At 40.5% G+C, this 22,070-nt stretch overlaps 1 protein-coding gene across 1 annotated transcript in view; it reads right to left on the reverse strand.

The window, feature by feature from the left end:
* RAB40C (RAB40C, member RAS oncogene family) overlaps window positions 1–22,070 on the reverse strand; it is a 37,986-nt gene that overhangs the window by 9,454 nt on the left and 6,462 nt on the right. The window contains exon 3 of the mRNA XM_063314854.1: window positions 2,660–2,720. Coding sequence (XP_063170924.1) covers window positions 2,660–2,720 — 61 coding nt within the window. The remainder of the gene's footprint in view (window positions 1–2,659; window positions 2,721–22,070) is intronic.

Genomic DNA, 22,070 nt, shown 5'->3' on the forward strand with positions numbered 1-22,070 from the left:
CAATCAAGGTCGACTGCAGGGATCAAGAATACGCCACGTGGTTGTTACAACGGTGTTTAGGAGGACAACGTGTTCTGTAGTAAACAGACCCAGGGTGCATTAAGGATACCAGCTGCCTCCATGCATGCAGAGATGTTTACGTCATGCCTTTGAATTTACCTAAATAGTAGAGCGCACCAAGGGGCATCACCAGACATCTCTGATGTTACGGGGAGTGCTGTGTGGAACATAGCAAGTGTCTACTGCAATGCAAGCAGAGGTCAGATTCAGTTGTCCCGGTGCTTTGAATCATGCTGGGCTTTTCACGATCCGGGAGGGGCCCCTAACAAGCAGCTGGAAGGCTCATTAGCCCAATTTCCTATATCAGGTTTCTTGGCAATCAGATTTTCTGTCCCACGAAACCAGAGGAACCACCACGCTTATTCAATCAGTTCTCATTATTATGTAACCTACAAGGATATATTTCAGCAAATGTTTCCTAGAAAGAGTCTTCTCCTTGGCATAAGCAGCATCATATAAACCTGGAAAAAGGTCATTTCAATGGTGGCAGTTAAGGTTAGCTGGGAAGTACCCTTTGCATGTCAGAAACGTGGAACAAAGACTTCCAAAGGCTCTCCGACCCGCTCATGCAAGAGATTATGCCTACGGTGATAATGATCCAAAATCAATATTCTCAGAACAGGCATTAACTAGAAGCTAGAGCCTTGTGGATAATTCTCTCAGAATAGAAATTTAAGGAACCCCAGATCAAAGGGATAGATTTTTAGCATTGGAAAAAAATGGCCCAAACAGGGCACTTAACAAGCTTATATAACTGCTCTCTCAGAGCGACTCCCCCCATAAATTATCATAAAATATGAACTATAATAAAACTTGTACAGGAAATTCCAACAAGGCAGTTCAACTTACAGAAACAATCCTATCAGATAGGAACACTAACGCTCCCGATCCAATTTTTTTTTTTTAATCCATTCAATCGTGTCCGATTCTCGGAGACTGCCTGGACAAGTCCATGCAGTTTTCTTGGCAAGATTTTGGAAGTGGTTGGCCCTTGCCTTCTTCTTCCTGGGGCTGAGAGAGAATAACTGCCCCCAAACCCCACAGCTGGCTTTGTGCCTAAGGCAGGACTAGAACTCAGGGTCTCCCAGTGCCTTAAGCTCTACACCGGTGTTTCTCAACCTTGGCCGCTTGAAGATGCGTGGGCTTCAGCTCCCAAAATTCCCCAGCCAGCAAAGCGGTCAAGGTTGAGAAACACTGCTTTACACTGAACTGGCCCTCAATAATGACAACGACAATAATGTCCTTGCAGTTTTCTCGGCAAGATTTTGGAAGTGGTTTGCCATTGCCTCCTTCCTAGGGCTGAGAGAGAGGGACTGGCCCAAGGTCACCCAGCTGGCTTTGTGCCTAAGGCGGGAACAGAACTCATGGTCTCCCAGTTTCTAGCCGAGTGCCTTAACCACTACCCCAAACTGGCTCTTCCTGATCCAACACCAGAGAGATAAAGCAGGTCTTTAAGGCTTTATAGAAAGCAGGTGGGTTGTCTGGGGCTGTCTAGATCTTGGGGAGAATGCTATTCCACAGAGCAGGCGCAGTGAGAGAAAACATGTCTCTGCGTCCCTTAAGAAGACGTTGTTTAGGTCATGGGACCCAACGCATGTTCATCTTGCTCACACTCATCAATTGGGCAGAGATGATTGGAGCAAATAACCCAGCCCTGTGCCATGGGAGGCTTTAAAAGTGATAACCAGACATTTGAATTGCACCTGGAATAGAGGTGTTACATGGGCGTACTAAGGTGCACACATAACTACATGTGCTGCTGCATTCTGGATGAACTGCCTTCAAGGGCAGCCTCATATAGACCAAACTACAGTAATCCAGACAAGAGGTGACCGAGGCATGAGTGACCGTAAGACCTCCCGATGCAGGAAAGGACGCATTGGCACAGATGCCCAGGCTTAAGCAAAGACCATGCCGAGACGAGGAGAAAGTCTCTAGTGTTTTATTTAACTGCTAAAGTAGACAGAAAATCCTACCAAACTGAAGAAGCGTGGGAAAACCCAGACAGCTAAACCCCAAAACTCAAGGCAGGTCTGTTCTGGGTTTCTTTGAATGGCAGCTCAAAGTCTCTAAACTACGCGTTTTCCCCCCTGGATAGGGGCCTCCTCCTGCTCACCATCCGTATTCATGACACAGAATGGATTTGTGCAACGGCCCTCCAAGCCATGGCTGCCACTTTCATTTTGACATCTATGTTTAAAAACCAGAGAGAGACTCAGTATTTCTTCCCTTGTTAACTTTTCCTCCTCCTGTTTAGATTATAAACCTGTTGGCTAGCTTTCGCAACTTTCAGCAAAATCTTGCTTTCTTGTAGGATATCGTTCATCATGAATTGCTCTGAGTGAGATGGGTGGTGACTAAATTTGAAATATAAATAAATATAAATAAATAATAATGCTGGAGAGGAGATTCAACATAAGCTACTTCACAAGCTACACAAACATTACTTTGCATGAAATATGGCATTTTCAACTAACCTCAAATAATTAAAACAGATTTTAATAACCTTATAAGCTAAGGTTGCAAGCTATCTTAATGAGTTCAGATTCTCTGCTCAGGTTTTCCACTATTTTGAAAAAATTCAGCGACGCAGACTCACCAGAGCTCCAGTTTGACCCTTCTGCCATCTAACAGAATTGTTGTGGTTTTGTAATCAATTCCTGCAATGAAAAGAGCGGAAATACGGTTACATAAATAATGGCATATGGGCATATTTATTACCACAGTGTTATCAGTGAGACAGTACTTCAATATGTAAGAAAAAAGGTCCCTATCTTGAGAAACTTACTACCGAAAATATTGCCCAGGAGAAAAAAATGGAATGGAAGGATAAATAAGGAAAAAATATGTAGGTTTTTTCAATTACAGGTAGTTATGCTCCATGATGTTACTAGCTATTATGGACAGGTAACAGATGGATTATCTTTTCCTTCTTCACAATTTGGAAGTGAAAGGGATCAAGGCAAATTCTTTGAATATCTATAAAACCAAGTTAGATGGGAGGAAGAGGGAAACAATCTGTTATCTTTGCAAGTCTGACCTAGATCTGCTAGTCACATTCTATTACAGCACTATATTTCATACAGTACAAGGGTTACATCTTATCTCTGTGTACGTATTTGGAGTAGCAGCGTATGGAATAGGTCTGCTTTATAAGATGGGGAACTTTTCATGCTAAATATAGTGCGTTTCAGCCTTCCCATTCTGGAGAGGCCAAAACTAAGATCTCAGTTTCTGGATAAAGCAGTGGTAAGAAGGCCATGGCAAAGCACCCCGCTCTATAGCCTGCCAAGAAAGCATCACGAAAGCGGCATCCCCCCAAAGGGTCAGACGTGACTTGGTGCTTGCACAGGGGACCGTTCCCGTTCACCAATAACCTCTCTCAGTATATTCCTGGCATATGGGCCTCAGATTGGAAAACCGATTTTACAGCATGCATCCAAAAACGGTATTTGCATTGGAGCTATGCATGCGGGAAGTCTACATTTCCACCGGTAACACTTCCAGCTTCTGCCAGATCTTCAAAAATTAGCATCCAATTCATCAAAGCAATGCATGTCATTGCTGGGACAACCTTAATAGCATTTCCAGGTGTTTATCAGATACTAGGTCAAGGAGCTAAAGTTTACTACTACCATGTATACCCAAATACTTAATAAAACGGGAATGAAGCATCAGCAGTAAAACAAAACTTCCAGTGCCCTGCCACAGAGCAGTATCAGCAATTTTAGAGACCTTCACATCGTACTGATAGGGTTTCGACTGGCCACCTCTCTCTCTGCCCCTCCCAACATTGAACCTGTAGAGTACTTAGTACAACAAGTACCAGTAAACAAACTATCTTTACTGGAAGGTTTCAATATTTTGTTAATTGGCTCATAGTTCAATGGGACGCATCATGTTCTGCCTTCCAGGAGATCAAGAACGATTTCTTTTGAGAGTTTAAACATTTTAATAATTCATTCATTCAGTCATATCAATTCAGTCAATCCTCCGCAAAGGATCGTTACCTTGTTGTGGTGCTGGAGCTTGAGCACCTCAATGATGCCATGAGCTAAACCGTGAAGGGCCACCCAAGACGGGAAGGTCATGACAGAGAGGTCAGACTAAATGCGATCCCTGGGGAAGGTAATGGCAACCCACCCCAGTATTCTTGCCGTGAAAACTAAATGGATCAGTACAACCAGAGATATGTCGGTATACCATCGGAAGATGAGACCCCCAGGTCGGAAGATGGTCAAAATGCTACTGGGGAGGAACAGAGGATGAGCTCAACTAGCCCCAGTCGTGATGACGCAGCTAGCTCAAAGCCGAAAGGACGGTTAGCGGCCGACGGTGCTGGTGGTGAACGGCGAATCCGATGTTCTAAGGATCAACACACCATTGGAACCTGGAATGTAAGATCTATGAGCCAGGGCAAATTGGATGTAGTTATTGGTGAGATGTCAAGATTAAAGATAGACATTCTGGGCGTCAGTGAACTGAAATGGACTGGAATGGGCCACTTCACATCAAATGACCACCAGATCTACTACTGTGGACAAGAGGACCACAGAAGAAATGGAGTAGCCTTCATAATTAATAGTAAAGTGGCTAAAGCAGTGCTTGGATACAACCCCAAAAACGACAGAATGATCTCAATTCGAATTCAGGGCAAGCCATCTAACATCACAGTGATCCAAATATACGCCCCAACCACAAATGCTGAAGAAGCTGAAGTAGAGCAGTTCTATGAGGATCTGCAGCACCTACTGGACAACACGCCTAAAAGAGATGTTATTTTCATCACAGGAGACTGGAATGCTAAGGTGGGCAGTCAAATGACACCTCGAATTACAGGTAAGTATGGCCTGGGAGAACAAAACGAAGCAGGACATAGGCTGATAGAATTTTGCCAAGACAATTCACTCTGCATAACAAACACTCTCTTCCAACAACCTAAGAGACGGCTTTACACATGGACTTCACCAGATGGACAACACCGAAATCAGATTGATTACATCCTTTGCAGCCAAAGGTGGCGGACATCTGTACAGTCGGTAAAAACTAGGCCTGGAGCTGACTGTAGTTCAGACCATGAACTTCTTCTTGCACAATTTAGGATCAGACTAAAGAGATTAGGGAAGACCCACAGATCAGCTAGATATGAGCTCACGAATATTCCTAAGGAATATGCAGTGGAGGTGAAGAATAGATTTAAGGGACTGGACTTAGTAGATAGGGTCCCGGAAGAACTCTGGAGAGAAGTTCGCAACATTGTTCAGGAGGCGGCAACAAAATACATCCCAAAGAAAGAGAAAACCAAGAAGGCAAAATGGCTGTCTGCTGAGACACTAGAAGTAGCCCAAGAAAGAAGGAAAGCAAAAGGCAACAGCGATAGGGGGAGATATGCCCAATTAAATGCAAAATTCCAGAGGTTAGCCAGAAGAGATAAGGAATTATTTTTAAACAAGCAATGCGCGGAAGTGGAAGAAGACAATAGAATAGGAAGGACAAGAGACCTCTTCCAGAAAATTAGAAACATTGGAGGTAAATTCCAGGCCAAAATGGGTATGATCAAAAACAAAGATGGCAAGGACCTAACAGAAGAAGAAGAGATCAAGAAAAGGTGGCAAGAATATACAGAAGACCTGTATAGGAAGGATAACAATATCGGGGATAGCTTTGACGGTGTGGTCAGTGAGCTAGAGCCAGACATCCTGAAGAGTGAGGTTGAGTGGGCCTTAAGAAGCATTGCTAATAACAAGGCAGCAGGAGAAGACGGCATCCCAGCTGAACTGTTCAAAATCTTGCAAGATGATGCTGTCAAGGTAATGCATGCTATATGCCAGCAAATTTGGAAAACACAAGAATGGCCATCAGATTGGAAAAAATCAACTTATATCCCCATACCAAAAAAGGGAAACACTAAAGAATGTTCAAACTATCGAACAGTGGCACTCATTTCACATGCCAGTAAGGTAATGCTCAAGATCCTGCAAGGTAGACTTCAGCAGTTCATGGAGCGAGAATTGCCAGATGTACAGGCTGGGTTTAGAAAAGGCAGAGGAACTAGAGACCAAATTGCCAATATCCGCTGGATAATGGAAAAAGCCAGGGAGTTTCAGAAAAACATCTATTTCTGTTTTATTGACTATTCTAAAGCCTTTGACTGTGTGGACCATAACAAATTGTGGCAAGTTCTTAGTGGTATGGGGATACCAAGTCATCTTGTCTGCCTCCTGAAGAATCTGTATAACGACCAAGTAGCAACAGTAAGAACAGACCACGGAACAACGGACTGGTTTAAGATTGGGAAAGGAGTACGGCAGGGCTGTATACTCTCACCCTACCTATTCAACTTGTATGCAGAACACATCATGCGACAAGCTGGTCTTGAGGAATCCAAGGCTGGAGTTAAAATCTCTGGAAGAAACATTAACAATCTCAGATATGCAGATGATACCACTTTGATGGCTGAAAGTGAAGAGGAACTGAGGAGCCTTATGATGAAGGTGAAAGAAGAAAGTGCAAAAGCTGGCTTGCAGCTAAACCTCAAAAAAACCAAGATTATGGCAACCAGCTTGATTGATAACTGGCAAATAGAGGGAGAAAATGTAGAAGCAGTGAAAGACTTTGTATTCCTAGGTGCAAAGATTACTGCAGATGCTGACTGCAGTCAGGAAATCAGAAGACGCTTAATCCTTGGGAGAAGAGCAATGACAAATCTCGATAAAATAGTTAAGAGCAGAGACATCACACTGACAACAAAGGCCCGCATAGTTAAAGCAATGGTGTTCCCAGTAGTAACATATGGCTGCGAGAGCTGGACCATAAGGAAGGCTGAGCGAAGGAAGATCGATGCTTTTGAACTGTGGTGTTGGAGGAAAATTCTGAGAGTGCCTTGGACTGCCAGAAGATCAAACCAGTCCATCCTCCAGGAAATAAAGCCAGACTGCTCACTTGAGGGAATGATATTAAAGGCAAAACTGAAATACTTTGGCCACATAATGAGAAGACAGGACACCCTGGAGAAGATGCTGATGCTAGGGAGAGTGGAAGGCAAAAGGAAGAGGGGCCGACCAAGGGCAAGATGGATGGATGATATTCTAGAGGTGACGGACTCGTCCCTGGGAGAGCTGGGGATGTTGACGACCGACAGGAAGCTCTGGCGTGGGCTGGTCCATGAAGTCACGAAGAGTCGGAAGCGACTAAACGAATAAACAACAACATATCAATTGGATAAATAAATTTTACAGATTTGGTGATTTGACTGGCACTTTGTATCATGCCGAGATAGCCACGGGCTGCATAAGGTTTGAGGATTTAAAGGACAAGTAACTTAATTTTGCATTAAAGCGAACTTCAGTATTTTGATCTCAAATCTGAACTTTTCGTATTTGTAACTCTAATCCCATTTTAGTATCTCACTAGGATAACTCAGAATACAGTATGACCTGCTCACAGGACATACTTAATTATCTTCTATAAGTACAGGCTACCATGGGCATCCCATCTTATGAGCTACTGTTGTTCAGCTTAATAGAAATCAGCCCATACTTCTGGAGAGTTTCTGGTGCCTGCCAGTAAAATCCAGTAACTATTTCCCCTAAAAGCAAGCTTTAATATTTTTCTCCCCCACCCAGGAAGTCACAAAAAACCAACAGCTATTCAGAAGAAGGGAGCTAAGAAATCCCAAGCTGTGTTATTAAATCCATGATATCAACGTTATTAAATCCATGACAACCTTCTTCACAACAACCTAACCATGAAGAAGTTGTTTCAACTCAACACTCAAAACTGGTGCAGTGTGTAGGACTTAGGTGAAGTGATGAATGCCACCAGCACTACACACAAAACAAGAATCCATGCAATTACGTTTTAAGAGCTGTCGGGCCAATTCACGCGTGCAAAGCAGAGCCTTCCTAAAGTTCATTGCAACATCAAACATCCTTTAAAATAACTAATTCCATTCCACGTGCTGCAACAACTCCTTTAATTTTAGGGAAACTAATTCAATGTTTTCCATCATGCCAACGCAGATACTCTTCCCCATGAGGTCAAAATCTTGGATTGCTTACCTGCAGCTATTTATATTTTTCAAATCTGCAGACACGCACTGTGATCATGCCATCAACACCATGTCTAGCTTTTGCCTTGTGTATCGCAATAACTGGCAGCTACAGGAAACACTACTGAGGGTGTGAGTGTCCTCTAACTCAAGACTTGTCACTTTGGTAAGTCTGCACAGGGCTAGCAGGAAAAACCAACAGTTTCAGAACTCAAATCTCAGGGAACTATGGAGCTGTCCTATTTCATTTTACAGTAGCTTCTTAAAGAAGTTTTTCTACATCAGGGACTGGATCGTTTACTGCAAATTTAAGGTCGCACGGTACCTATTTTAATCCTATTACAAAAAAGGAACACTTTTCAGCACCTTCATTGCAGCTGCTGTTTATGCTTGAAAGCATCAGGCCAGTTCAGACAAGTTGCCAAAGTGGAGAACTGGGCTGCTCAAATACGTTTTATAAAACCTAACATTTAATCAAATAAGGGAGATTTAAACTGACTGCAACACTAGAGGGCAGTATGGCACAGAGGCTTATAAACTCCTGGAAAGCTGCTTCCATCCAACCACAAAGCACCAATTCTGTGGGAAAACACCAGGTTTTGTTTTGTTTTTTAACTATTAAGCAAACACAGCATGTATACAACTAACACATTACACTCAGAAACTTTCCCGATTTCATTAAGCTGGCTAGTCCTTCTCAGCCCAATCTACCCCACAAGGATGTTGAGAGAAAAATTCAAGGAGGGAGTGTTACATATGCTACCTCGACAGGACAGAAATCTAAGAAATAAATAAAATTCTAGACCCAGACCTGAAGAGGGCCGTTAGATCTAGTTTTAAGAATGCAAAAACAGCTCTGCTGACATGCATCAAAGGTGCATCTGGTCAGAATCGAGTCTTTAATAATGTTCAAATGTCAGCACTCCACTCGGGGTGTAAAACCAAATTCCCTTTTTATTGCTCATCTCTCCTCTAACTCCAGGACTCAATTTTCGAAACTCAAGTAATCTTGACTTTAGACAAGAATATGTTATTTAGCTATTGTGCCTAAAAGTAGGCATGGGACAGATCCTGGTAAAGCCATCCTGCCTAACGACCTTCACCACATATCAGGAAGGGAATGGCAGTATGCTCTGCACTATTGTTTGCTTGTTCTAAATCTGGCAAAACCAACGTTTGTGTGCCTGACTCAGCTCTGCGGCCTAAAGAAATCTCACGCCCATGGCAATTTCCTCCTATAGGTGTTAAAAAGATAGCAGAAAAGGGAAATTGAAGTGGGCTCTTAGACAAAGTGATAAAAATGAAAGTTACTCCAAGGCTGATATATACTCACAGAGCGATGCCTATGAGAAGAGCTGCTCAGTATTTTAAACAGATTATTGAAATATTAACAGGACTTATGGGATGGTTAGCCCTCTATGTTTTCAATTACACTATGACTTTCACAGAAGATTGAAAGAGTAATTTTCCTGATTCCAGCTAGACTAGGGTTGTATTTTGACCTCAGAGAAATAGCACCTAAGTGATTCGTCTCAAAAATCATTACTGTATGAGCACAAGTTTTTATCTGCCTCTCTTAACATCTTGGCAGGAGTTCTGTTCCTGTTTTAAGGCCACAAAACCTATACAAGTCATGTTGGGAAGGGGCTTAATTCTGATCCCAATTCTCATAAGAAATGTCCTCATTAAGGACATTATAATCCTAGCCTGAAAAATGGCTGATAGACCTTTCTTCTGGTGTTCGTAGGGAAAAAAACGTGGCATCAGTACTTTGGATCAACTCATTGTTAATTAGTTGGATGTTTTCCAAAAAGAACTGGGATTCCTTAAAATATATTCTAACTTTACAATTGAGACATGATACATCAGTGCTCCTAAATTATTACTGTTACTGGGAAAAGGTTTTGAAGTGACTAAATCTAGAGTTATTTTCTATGTACAATGGAAAAGTAGTAATTTGAGAAATCTGCAAGTAATTTGGAGCCAAGAGTTGGAATATACTCTTTTAGCAAACTAGTAGGCTAGCATTTTAAGGAATGTCAAATTAGTATCCTGTTGTCTTAAGACACAATTAATAATAACAAAGGGCTTTTTGGACACCCCAGAAGATGGGTAGTAAGGGTTGTGTTTTAACTTTTGTATGTTGGAAGTGTCATATTTTAGAAGAGACAGTGACTCAATTCCTCTACAACACCACTGTTTGACTTCATATTCATAAAGTTGTTAATAGGGTACTGAAAAAAACAAACAAGGGTTAAATATGGGAATGTGTTGTTAAATTATATTCCAAAAAATTGGAATCCACTGAAGAAATTTAGATTTACCACAGATGGACCACAGCTAAAAAGACTGTTTTACTCTGGTGGAAAGATATTAAAGCTCTAGGATTTAAATCTTTGGATGGAAGTTAGGTGTTCACTTTCTACATGAGAACTGGCTTTTGATCAACACTGTGAAAAGTCTGATCAATATTACTCCATGTGGGTCAAGGTTAAATCTGTTGTTTAAAACCTGAGTTTTTCGTATTATATACATTAATTTCAAGAGTTATATATTTATTTATTTAGGTTTATTTTCGTTTGCATGTTTCATTTTTTTAATCTGGCAATTTTTTTTCCAAGGGTGCTCCAATCTGCATGATTCTGCTTACAGAATACAACAGTAAAAACACAGAACGCATAATCCGCAAAAAAGTTTGGAGAAAAACAACCATCAATTAAGCAACCAAAATGTCCCACCAAAGGTCTACCTCCTATTCTCACCCAGGATCTGAGGACAGAACTAAAATTTTAGGGCTTGCTTCAACAGGGCCATGATGGAAGCCATAGGGATGTCTTTTTCCTTTACGTATATATGAAAAGCAGTAAAAATAAAAGATGTCTGCTGGCTAGAAAACTTGTTATGGCAATTATACCTGGAAGCCAAGGTAGGAAGTCAAACACTATAAAAAACATGAAGGATGTTGACCATACTCAGCCTGAAATGCAATGCTGGCAAAGGCTGGAAAACCAGTCTGATCTGTTTTCAGTTTAGAGCTCATTCCAGCTCTGACTCGCCACATGAGATAGGTTTATAATGAAGAGAAACTATTTTACTATTATTGTCTCTTCAGAAGCCATCCACAAACGTTATTATTACCAGTACACAGCTTAGATAAAGGGAATATATACAGGCATAAGGCTATGAACATATATACAAAGCACCATGTTGCCATGGAAGTTATTATATCCATTGAATTGCCAACCCCAGGATTATTTCCAGGGCCAATTAATCATCTCAGTTCTTTACAAGCTTTCAGGTAGGCTTAGGTGGCCTTTATGACAATAATCACTTCCATGGGCTCTATTCAAAAGAGATTTTCATTGTCTGGTCAAAATCCACTGCAAATAACCAGGTGGTTGTTTCTAACCTATTTTATACCCTGCATTCACACAGGAAGCTCATGTTATGCTTCTGAGGAACATGTTCAAAGAGGCATCCTCAAGGGATGCTTCATGACAAGGATTTTGCCAGAATGGAAAACACAAGCAGGATACAAGAGATTTGTTTATTCTGTTTTCCCAAGAATAAAGGTAAGGTTATTCAGACTCAACAAGGCCGTGTGTACAGAGAAGCTTATAGCTGGAAGGAAATAAAGAACAGCTTAACGCAGCCAATTCCCTTGGACTACATTACATATTATTCCCAAGGCTTGAAAGTGCTTTTTACCTATGTGAAGAGTTTGTCTAAATGCGATGCTTTGGTGTCTTGCAAAGGTTGCTCCTTCCAAGACTGAGTGCGTATGATTTGGAATAGCCCAAAAGGCTGTTGTGGAATGCAGGACACTGGGTAATATCGATCTTCAGGCAGCTGGAAGGCTTAGCTTTGGAGAGATCCTGTTCTTATTCACTTGTACATGTTTGCTGTTATTGGGTGGGGCAAGAATTTTGATTGTATCCTGGTATCTAGTTAAGTATTAGGCCAGGAAATGATATGGCAGGTTAGAGAATTCATATTAGAAGCGTAGGTGGCCACACAAATTGTATTTCCCCAGACTGGACTTCTTTAAGTAAATCAAAATTCATCTTGCTGCATGATCAATCCTATATAAGATTTTATGATTTGGGGAATCTAACTTATTACAAGATCCCCCTCTCCATTATCATTATACATCACATATTGTAAGAATTTATCCTGGCTCACTAAAAAACAAAATAGCACATTTGTCATCTCCTGCCCCCGCCCCCACCCACTGAGCATTATTTTCTGGGGCCCATAATTAAGCAAGCATTTTAAATGGATTTAAGAACACCAAGCGTGAAGCTAGAGACAAAAAAAATCAGCCGGTTTTGAAAATTCAAGTGGATAGAAAAACGATGTTGTATAAGTGTAGGTAAACGTACAGACATGCACACAAATTCATGCGCACACATAAGAGACATTGGTCTAGTTAGCTTTTAAAAACTGACAGATTGCTGTTGAAATATGAGAGATAATTAGTCCAAAAGGTTCACCATCCCCAGAGGCTGGAGGGAAATATGGGACCTGCAGATGGCAGAGTGTAAAACATCAGAAGCTCATCTACAAAGCCTTCAGAGAATAACTGTAATGCATTGGGATTTTTGCATCCCCCTCTATCTAGTTGCAGTGGGGGTACCAATGGCAGCTTTGCCCTTATATAATCACTTGTCCGTATTGCTAAGCAAGAAGGAAAGACAAGGTAAAATGGCTGACGGGTCACAGAAACACTATGGCCGTAAGTACAGCTTACTGAAATGTCAACAGAATACAGCTGGATAAGAATGCTGAAAAGATCAGCAAATTAAAGCCTTGCATGAGCTACCAGAGAAAAGACACAGCTCTTGCTGAAGTTTACGGAAGCTGTATGCAAATGACTGTTTCTCGGATCTACTTTAGAATTGTTATGTCAGAAAGGACCAATTCTGAGCAATGCATCTATCAAATGGCACCACTCTTCGCCAGTGGAAACTGTATTCCCCTAACAATATTGTTCATAAATGCAGCGTAAGCATTCACATTTTATATTACAGCATTGTAAATCTGGGTTTCCAGCTGACTGGCTGATTCACAGGAAATTGTGTGGCAATCTTTGTTTTTAATATACATCTCAGGGTGTGTCATACCCATATAGTAATTATTTGAGATGGAGTGGCTTTTACAAGGCACTGACAGCCAGAAAGCTACAAATTCCAGTAACAGTGACAAAGCTTTATAGATCCTAGGAAAGATTCCCACTTGCATTTTGGAGATCAAAAGTTAATTGGATATATAAACCATTAAGCCTAGAACAAACCATTGTGAATGATATACAGTCAGCACTCTGGCTTGATTTCTAAATCGCTCAATACATGATCATAATATATATACATATACATATACATATATATATTGGTAGTATGAGAGAAGTTCTAATTATCACTAGACAGCAACGGTCATATCTAATTACCAACAGGGCTGAAGGTGCATTTAAAATGGGCAATGGGATGGAGAAGGAAAAGAATATGCAATTGTAATGTGGTCCTCAGGGAGGATGCAAGATCACTCAGCTTCTCCAAGCAGATGGCCCCAAAACATGAGGCGTGACAGAAGCTGCCACCCCAGAAATCTGGACAGAAGAAGACCGAAAGGCAGAAGGAAGGTTAAGCTGCATGGAAGATGTTGATTACTGCTGCAAATCACACGGTGTGTCGTATGCTGAGGCTACACCCATCATATTAAACAGATCTACAGCATGCTGGAATTAAGCACAGAATAGACCAGGCCCGCCCAACATGAGCTTGCCAAGCCTGTGAGACCCGCTAGGTTTTTTAAAAGACTCAATAGATCCACTCAATCCACCAAATGTTGCCACTGCCAGGAAGAATCTGCTGCCATCACCTCAAAAGACAGGCTGCCAAACCCCCCTAATGCCTCGCCAGCACCGCCAGCTCCATCGTTGCCACTGTGTGGCCAGCTGCCGAACAGCTGAGTGGCATGCCAGGTATTCCTTTGTGGCCCATGATTATTTTTAATTTATCAACTCTTTGAGTTGTGCATGCCTGGAGTAGACTATGCCTAACCTGGCGGGCTGCAGAGGGCATGATTACCAAGTAAGTTCTAATTTATTTATTTATCAAATTTCTCTGCTGCCCATCTCGCGTACAACGACTAATTCATTGCCTGACGCTGATATTTTATTCTGCAGAAAGCTATCACCACAGGAGACTAACACGACTGCTTAACTGCACTCACAAATATTTAAGACTACTCTATCATCTCATTCTATTATGGTAGAGGAAGGAAGGAAGGAAGGAAGGAAGGAAGGAAGGAAGGAAGGAAGGAAGGAAGGAAGGAAGGAAGGAAGGAAGGAAGGAAGGAAGGAAGGAAGGAAGGAAGGAAGGAAGGAAGGAAGGAAGGAAGGAAGGTTTTTGAACTGGTAGTTGTGTATTTTGCTTTGACCTTTTGGAGGAAAGATGGGGCACCAATGTATTGCACTGCACAGCTACATTAAGATGCTGTTCCAGTACAAAAGCAGATGGAAGAAAAGAGAACTTACATTTACATTTTTATTACATGTTACTGGACTTATTTTTGCAGGGAGGAAAAATGTAAACACTAATCTTATCACCAACACCACATTCAAGGCATTTTGTCATGCAAAATTGTGGAAAAAAATCATAACATCCTTAAAACAAAACAGGCAACTATATACACTGCATGATCATTCTTATAAGTTTAAAACGTATATGGTGAAGTACATGCTTCTTCGTATTAATACCCAGTCATTATGAGTAGTAATGAGCAAAAATAAAAAAGAATGAAATATTAGATCAATATTCCCACACAAATCTACTCTGAAACCATATTTCAGATAGCCATTTGGGACACATTTTTCTAAATAATGACTGTATTTTATAAGGAAATGGATGCTTGCAACATATGAACCATAAAAGAATGCTTGCTCCTTGTGGAACTTAAAACAGGATTTACTTAAAACAACAGGAAGTTGCTACTATGGGATTTGCACATGGACAGATCTGCCCCTTCATTACAAAGGCAGCTTAAAGATCCTTCAAAGATTCTAATTACATACTCCAAGAGATAGTTAATTCGCTTTGCAGCTAGCATCTATATTCATACAAAGCCTGACTACCCATCCACCCTCCCCTTTTTATCATTTGCTCACACTCCTCTTTGTAACTAGGGCATAATCATACTTTTAAAAAGACTAGTGGAAATGAAACAGCAATGATCAGGGTAGGCGTTTAATTAGTCAAGAGCACTTGTCAATTGCAAACTCAGATATTCATAATTATTAGCTAAGCAACTAAAACATTTCTTTGGCAGAACAGCAGCAGCAAAAAAAAAAAAAGAATGATGCAAACAATGGTTAGATGGTGTTTACTAGCTCAGCTAAGATGTACATATGGCCTGCAGAGACTACCTGAGGGAAGGGCCTGCCCCCAACACAGGGAAAGGGGTGTTTGCTTCTATGATCTTGACTCCTGCAAACTAGAAAGAAATGTTTTTTCACTCCAGCTGTTTGGGTTATGATGTGATGGGGAAAAGAATAAAGTAAGCTGCTATTTATGTAAAGCTGCCTATGACATTCATGGAATTTTTGAACATCATTTGCAATAAACAGGCCTCTGAATTCAGGAGAAGCATCCATGGATTGGTCAATTCCACCAGAGGCCCAGAAGCAGATTAATTTCTATTCATTTGCCCACTCATTTGTTATTAATTATGTTCTTCTGCTTTTATGGCTAATTTGCTTTTGTATGTTTTTGTGTGTGTAGTTAGTTGGGGAGTGTTGAATTTTTGAAATAAAATGTAATATTTTTTTAAATGCCCCCCCCCATGCAAAATAGCAAAAACATGTGGAGAGCTGATATAGTGATAGATGCACACAAGAGTTTTTAGTTTATTTGTCCCATATAGATCCAATGCCCTCAGGCTGGGGCTCTGGGCATTATCTGGCACACTACAGAGCTTATCTGCCAGTTGTGACATCTTTCTCAATATCCATTTGTACACTCAATGATCCACAACCAAACCAATCAAATGCAAGATAGTGCTTTTAAGAACCTGCTTCTCATGACCCAAAAATAATAAACAGTACATTTATATGAAGCTATCTGAGCAGCTACCTAAAAATTCATGTGCATCTGTGATTAGACATATCATAGACGTATCTATGATTATATTATCAAGGAAAGATGAGTTTCAAGTACCTCCCAATATCAGAGGATCTTAATCCTTAGAACAGAATTTTTACTACAGTCACTAACCAGAATTGCGAACAGAAACACATTAAAAATAAAAATAAAGCAAAAACAAAGCAAGATAAAATATTACAATTGACAGTGGGTTCACTGGCAGACAATCAAAGTCTGCCTAATTTTACAGGCTGTATAACAAACTTTAGCTGTGTTCAAGGAGATGATCTTAACCCTTTTTTAATTGTAGAAACAATGACTAAAGCCAAAAACAGTGGGGCATCATCTCTTACACATAATGCAAAGAAGCTGCGGTTTGAAAACAGCACAGAAGTGTGAAAAAATACAGCAGCTGCAGGACTTTTCAGTCATTTCTCAAGAACGCAACTGTGGAGTCTGGGACGGTTGCGCTTCTTTGCTGCGCAACCCAACTCTACATAAACCCCCCTATTGAAGTAAATGTACCATTTACTGCATGTTCTCATAAATACTCCTTGTCTTTATCACCATTACAAATGACAATGAAGTTGATGCTCCTTTGTAGTACAAAAGGTGGACCTCAACATCTCTCCCACCTTCACCCAAACCTGAAGTCCCTCCTCTTAGTTTGAGAATGGCTCAACCAAAACTTTAGTGTTTCAAGGGACAGGCATCCTTCTAGCTGTAGAATTATAGGGAAGACAGCTCTGAAGTGTTTCTCATTGCACTGAGCTTTCCCTCCAGCACATGGTTGCAGGGGAAGAAGGAGTTAAATAGTCCCATCTGGAAAGCGCCTTTACATAATGAACCCTGAGGCTTCTTAATCTTCATTCAGCAGTTATATACCCCATAGGAGTTCTACTCCAGGCAATGGGCATGATTTACACTCCCAGTACCCACAACTCATATCTCAAACACAAGGTCCACTTAATCTTTCCATCCCTAATCATTCTATGTCATACGTGGAAGTCCAGTAACTTGACTTCCCTCAATATTAGTTCTTCATTTAATGGCACCTGCCCCAAATATCCCATTACATGGTTGATGCAGGATGCTTTCTGATCCTCCTCCGAAAAAAGAAATGCTATAGAGGACAGAGTTTGTGGTGACAGAGTGTAGGTCTATAGATTACTCGTACAAAATGAGGACTTGAGAAGCATAAAACACATCAATATAAAGGAGTTTATACTGCTTCTGCTGGCAGAATTACCTACTTGTCACCAAAGGCCATTAGAAAGCCGACACATGGGAAAGCAGAATTATGGAAACCTGAACTTGACAGTAGATATTTACAATCTTGAATAAAAGAGCTTGAAATTGCAGCCCTCAAAATTGCAGTGTTTGAAAGTCAGTGAATAACCATTAAACTTGCCAAATGACCACAAAGCATTCCATTCCCTCTTAGACATTTCTTGCTCATTCTCTTTCGTTGGTTGTCTTCAAGGATACGATTTATTTTAATTTCGACATGGAGTGATTTTGTAATCAGTCAAAGAAATAACGTAGAAAAGAATCCATTTTTAGAGTTTCCAATTCAAAGTACTGAAAGGAAGCTTTAAGGTTTGAGCTCAAATACCTTAGAGAACTCTGCCAATCACAGAACCACAAAGGAAGTTTTCTGACAGTATTTACAATGGCGGGCAGATTTTTAGATGACTATGGTAGGGAAGGTCTCAAATGCACCATGACTTTGGCATTTCAAAGCCAGCGGAACAGTGAAGGCTATTTCTGTCCCATCATCATCTCATTCCAGGCTAGGAAGAGCAAGTGAGAATGACTCTGGCAACGCTGCCAGGCCTGGAAAATGTCCTTGTTCTTCTACGGCTCAGCTTTCACACAGAACGCTGCTAAACGCTAATGTGGCTTGTTTGGCTGTCTTTTTTAATGTAGCATCGTGCACTTAGTAACATTTTGGGTGAATCAAGCAATTCAGGTTTCATATACTAGATTAAAAAAAAAAGCCTAGCCTTGTTATGAGTGAAACAGGCCTAAGATATCAGAGGTGGGTAAACTTGAGGGCAACCTTTGGTGGCATTCTGGTCTAAGATCGTAATCAAGTATTTTACCAAACACAGAAACTGCCAATATATACATTGAAAGCTGCTTTTTATCCATATTGTTTCACCCATTTCACCAGGGCTTAAGGACAAAAATAATTATTCGGATATCTGAAATTCAGTTATCGAGACTGAGGGACCTTTAACCTGTAAATGGGGCCCCAACCCGCCCGACAGCCAATCCCGCTGTAAAAGTATTCTGTGTATATTCCCTCCGCTGTGCGCCTACCAGAAGCATCACTGAGATGATTCATAAATGGAACTTTTAATGGTAGTCAGCAGCAGTGTGGCAAGTGGATCCTAGTGATCCTTTTTTTTTTTTAAGGGTCAAATCTCTCAAGATTTTGACGTTCTTGCCCCAAATGTTGCAATGGTTGGAACGTCACATTTTCATGAGACTTCAGCCATTCAAATAAATAACTACATGTTAGGGTGCTGCAAATGAAGTATACCAAAGTGCTGGAGACAAGGCACTGCCAATTGCTGCCTTATGTTGTGGTTGCTGAAAACACACAACAAAAGCACAGCAATTTGGATTAAGCAAGCAACTGAAAATCACTTTTCAAAACTGTCCTTAGCACCCATTTAATTAACAGGTTATTTAATTCCTGGAGTTCTGATGTGCATTAATAACTTCTCTCTCTCCCTCCCTCCCTCCCTCTTTTAACAAGTAACTTAATCTGGGTGTGTATTTTTTCTTCCAATTCTGATGTGTATTTGAAAAATCTATGGAATCCTGCTACCAGGATGGTTGGAACTAACAGCTTTAAATTTCTTCCATGCTGAACAGTTATATCTTGGTCTCTAAGTGGCATGCCAGGAGCCTCATTCCAAGAAATAACAGGGAAATAAATAAATCTGATTTTATTTCCTTTGCATTCGAATGGAAATAAGAATACGTGTAGTTAATATTATTCCTCGATCACTTATTTAACGCTTTCCCCTTTGGTTACCTTGAAAATTACAACCATTTCTGGAGCTTTGAGGGTCTGTAGCCAAGAGTTTCAGGGGCTCTAAGCAGCAACTCTGCATCAAAGAAAGCCTCTGCACAAAAATCTGCTCTAAGAGCAACGCATTCCACAATGTAAATAAAAATATGTGCTTGACTCTGCACAAATTCTGTTTCTACTTGTTACAGAAGAAGGGAGGCAAGCTGCACAGAGCACAACATTTCTTCGTTACCACAAGAAATATTACTATGGCATACTTTGATTTCTGAAAATGCCATCCAAAATGGCAAGGATTCTCTCATATTCCTCCATAAAGGCTAAACATAATTAAAGGAAACCAAGCTGCCCACTTCCTACATTCCTTTTGGTTACAGTTCCACCCAGGCAGTGATAACACTCCTATTTTGATAACAAAATACCAACGGTACATAAGTGCATAGAAATGTTAGCACTGGACTGAATCTGTTTCCAACCGCTTTTGAAACCCAGCAGGCTGATACGGTTCCAAACTGATTTTTTACAGCGAACAGTGGCTATCAGGAACACACAGAGGTAAGGTTGGGAAAGAGTTACAAGACAGCCCAAACCGAAACGAGACAAATTGCTGGGTTACCGATTCTCCAGTGATTCTCATCTGTGCCAGTACAAAGAGAAAGAAAAACGCATCTTGCACAAATCTGGTGCTGTGTAAGGCATTTGTTAGGGCATTCTGCCAGGGAGGTGTATAGATTTTCATATTCTCATTGATGCAAAAACTGAGGTGGAATTATGTATTTGATTATAATGCCCGAACATGACCATTTCAGTTCTAATTACTGCATATTAAACGAATGTGGTTATCTTGCTTTAAACAACCTGTTTAACGTGCCAAGGAAACATCTATATTCAGAAAAAAGGGAGAACTTTTATCTCGACTAATGACAGCTTGTTAAACACAAGTAACTAGAACTACAAACCTGGGCTGAAAGTTAGAAAAACCTAAAAGTTAGGTCTATCATACTGAAGCTTTACCAGTCAGCCCATATCCTGAACATCTTCTGGTGGTCTCCTATCCAAATACCAACTAACGACGACTCTGCTTGGCTTCTGAGCCCAGGCAAGCTCAACATGCTGTCACCTAATGTAAGCAACCCTTTCCTTGGGGGTACACAGAAGTATTTCAAATCCAAAACATCTGTATAGTCACCTATAACGCACACCCCTAATTTCCCTTAAGAAGTTGCTGTTAGAAGAGAACAAATCACCTTCATGGCTCTATTTTTAGGGATGATTTTAGTGGTACGATTTATAATGTTTTACTGAAACTTTCTTAGAGTCACTTTATAGCTCTATAAGGGAGAAAATTTACAATCTTTTGCCCTGCCATAGGTAAAGGTAAAGGTTTCCCTTGACGTAAAGTCCAGTCGTGTTGATGTGTCCAAAAGATTTTCAGTTACTATTTATCTTATCAATATAGGATGCTGTTTTAAAAAAATGACAAAAGAGGAATTATAAGGCAAAAGTTTGGACTATCAGTAAAACTGTAGATTCCTTTTCTTTCCCAACACTGATTTTTACATAGATAAAATCTAAATTTATTTTAAAGACAACTGTGGTGCCAGCCTTGCATCTTAATTAAGCCCTTAAATAACTTTGGATCTGGCTGTTTGAAGGAGGGTATTCTTTTGTATTAACCTGCCAAATCTCTTCTTCCTCATCCCAAGTCCCTACTTAAATTAAGCTCATAGGTATAAGAATGGGAGCGCTCTCTGTTGTGATGTGATATACAACTTCCTTCTCAGAGAAACTCACATGGTACCAGCTTTGATATCTCCCAGATATCAAAAGACTTTTCTTTTTATTTACGCCGGCATTCCAGAATATTGGATGGTTTCATTGGATTTTGCTGAGGACTTCCAGAGTTTTGTTTTTGTTTTTTAATATATACTGCTCTGAACAAGAGCTTTAATTTAAGCATCGTGTTATAAGGTCTGATAGGCATCTGTGAGAATATTAATATCAAATACCAGCACCAGAACTGGTCACATGTATTGAAACATGACATTTTGAAAATTCCTATGTAATCTAATCGTAGGCCATGTCGGGTAGGCTTGCTGGAGCCACAGGAAAAGGTTTCAGGGGAAATAGAATACTGAATTTAATTTTTTTTTAAGTGTAACACTTTATCAAAACCAAAGCTTATCTAACTATCCTATTATAAAATACATCATCTATAACTTTAGGTAACAGAATTTCACTGATTCATTCATTCATGATATTCATAGAACAATCCTCTGTATATTTCCTCCAACAGTAGAATTTATTTATTTATTATTCAAATTTAATTCATTCTCAGATGTAATACTGCAGCCTAAAAGTATATTACTGCCAGCAAACCTGAAGACAGCCCAAATCAGAGCAAATGCTTCAAACTTGTCCCTTATGAAGTAGGAAAAGATCAAATGGAAATGGCAGATGTGACTGTAAACGCAAGCAGCAAAGGTCGTGTATGTTCTGCTCATTAAATCTGCAGGCTCCTCTTAGGGATGAAATGCTTCTTGACTATGACAGCCACGCAGGCCGGCAGCGTCCTCCGAAATCACTGTACTGCAGACTTTTGCGTATTAACTGTAAAAAGCGTTTCACTTGTGTCTAAAGAGAAACAATTCCACTGGAATTTTCCTAGTCCTCCCATTTTTTCCACTGGGAAAATATGAGCCCGCAGGGGGAAAAAAGTGTGGCTTTCTTCTGCCTCAAGTTTGCCCATGCCAGCACACCCCTAGCATGCACATAACCC

This window comes from Candoia aspera, chromosome 14 (genome assembly GCF_035149785.1).
Source record: "Candoia aspera isolate rCanAsp1 chromosome 14, rCanAsp1.hap2, whole genome shotgun sequence".
Lineage (NCBI taxonomy): Eukaryota > Metazoa > Chordata > Lepidosauria > Squamata > Boidae > Candoia > Candoia aspera.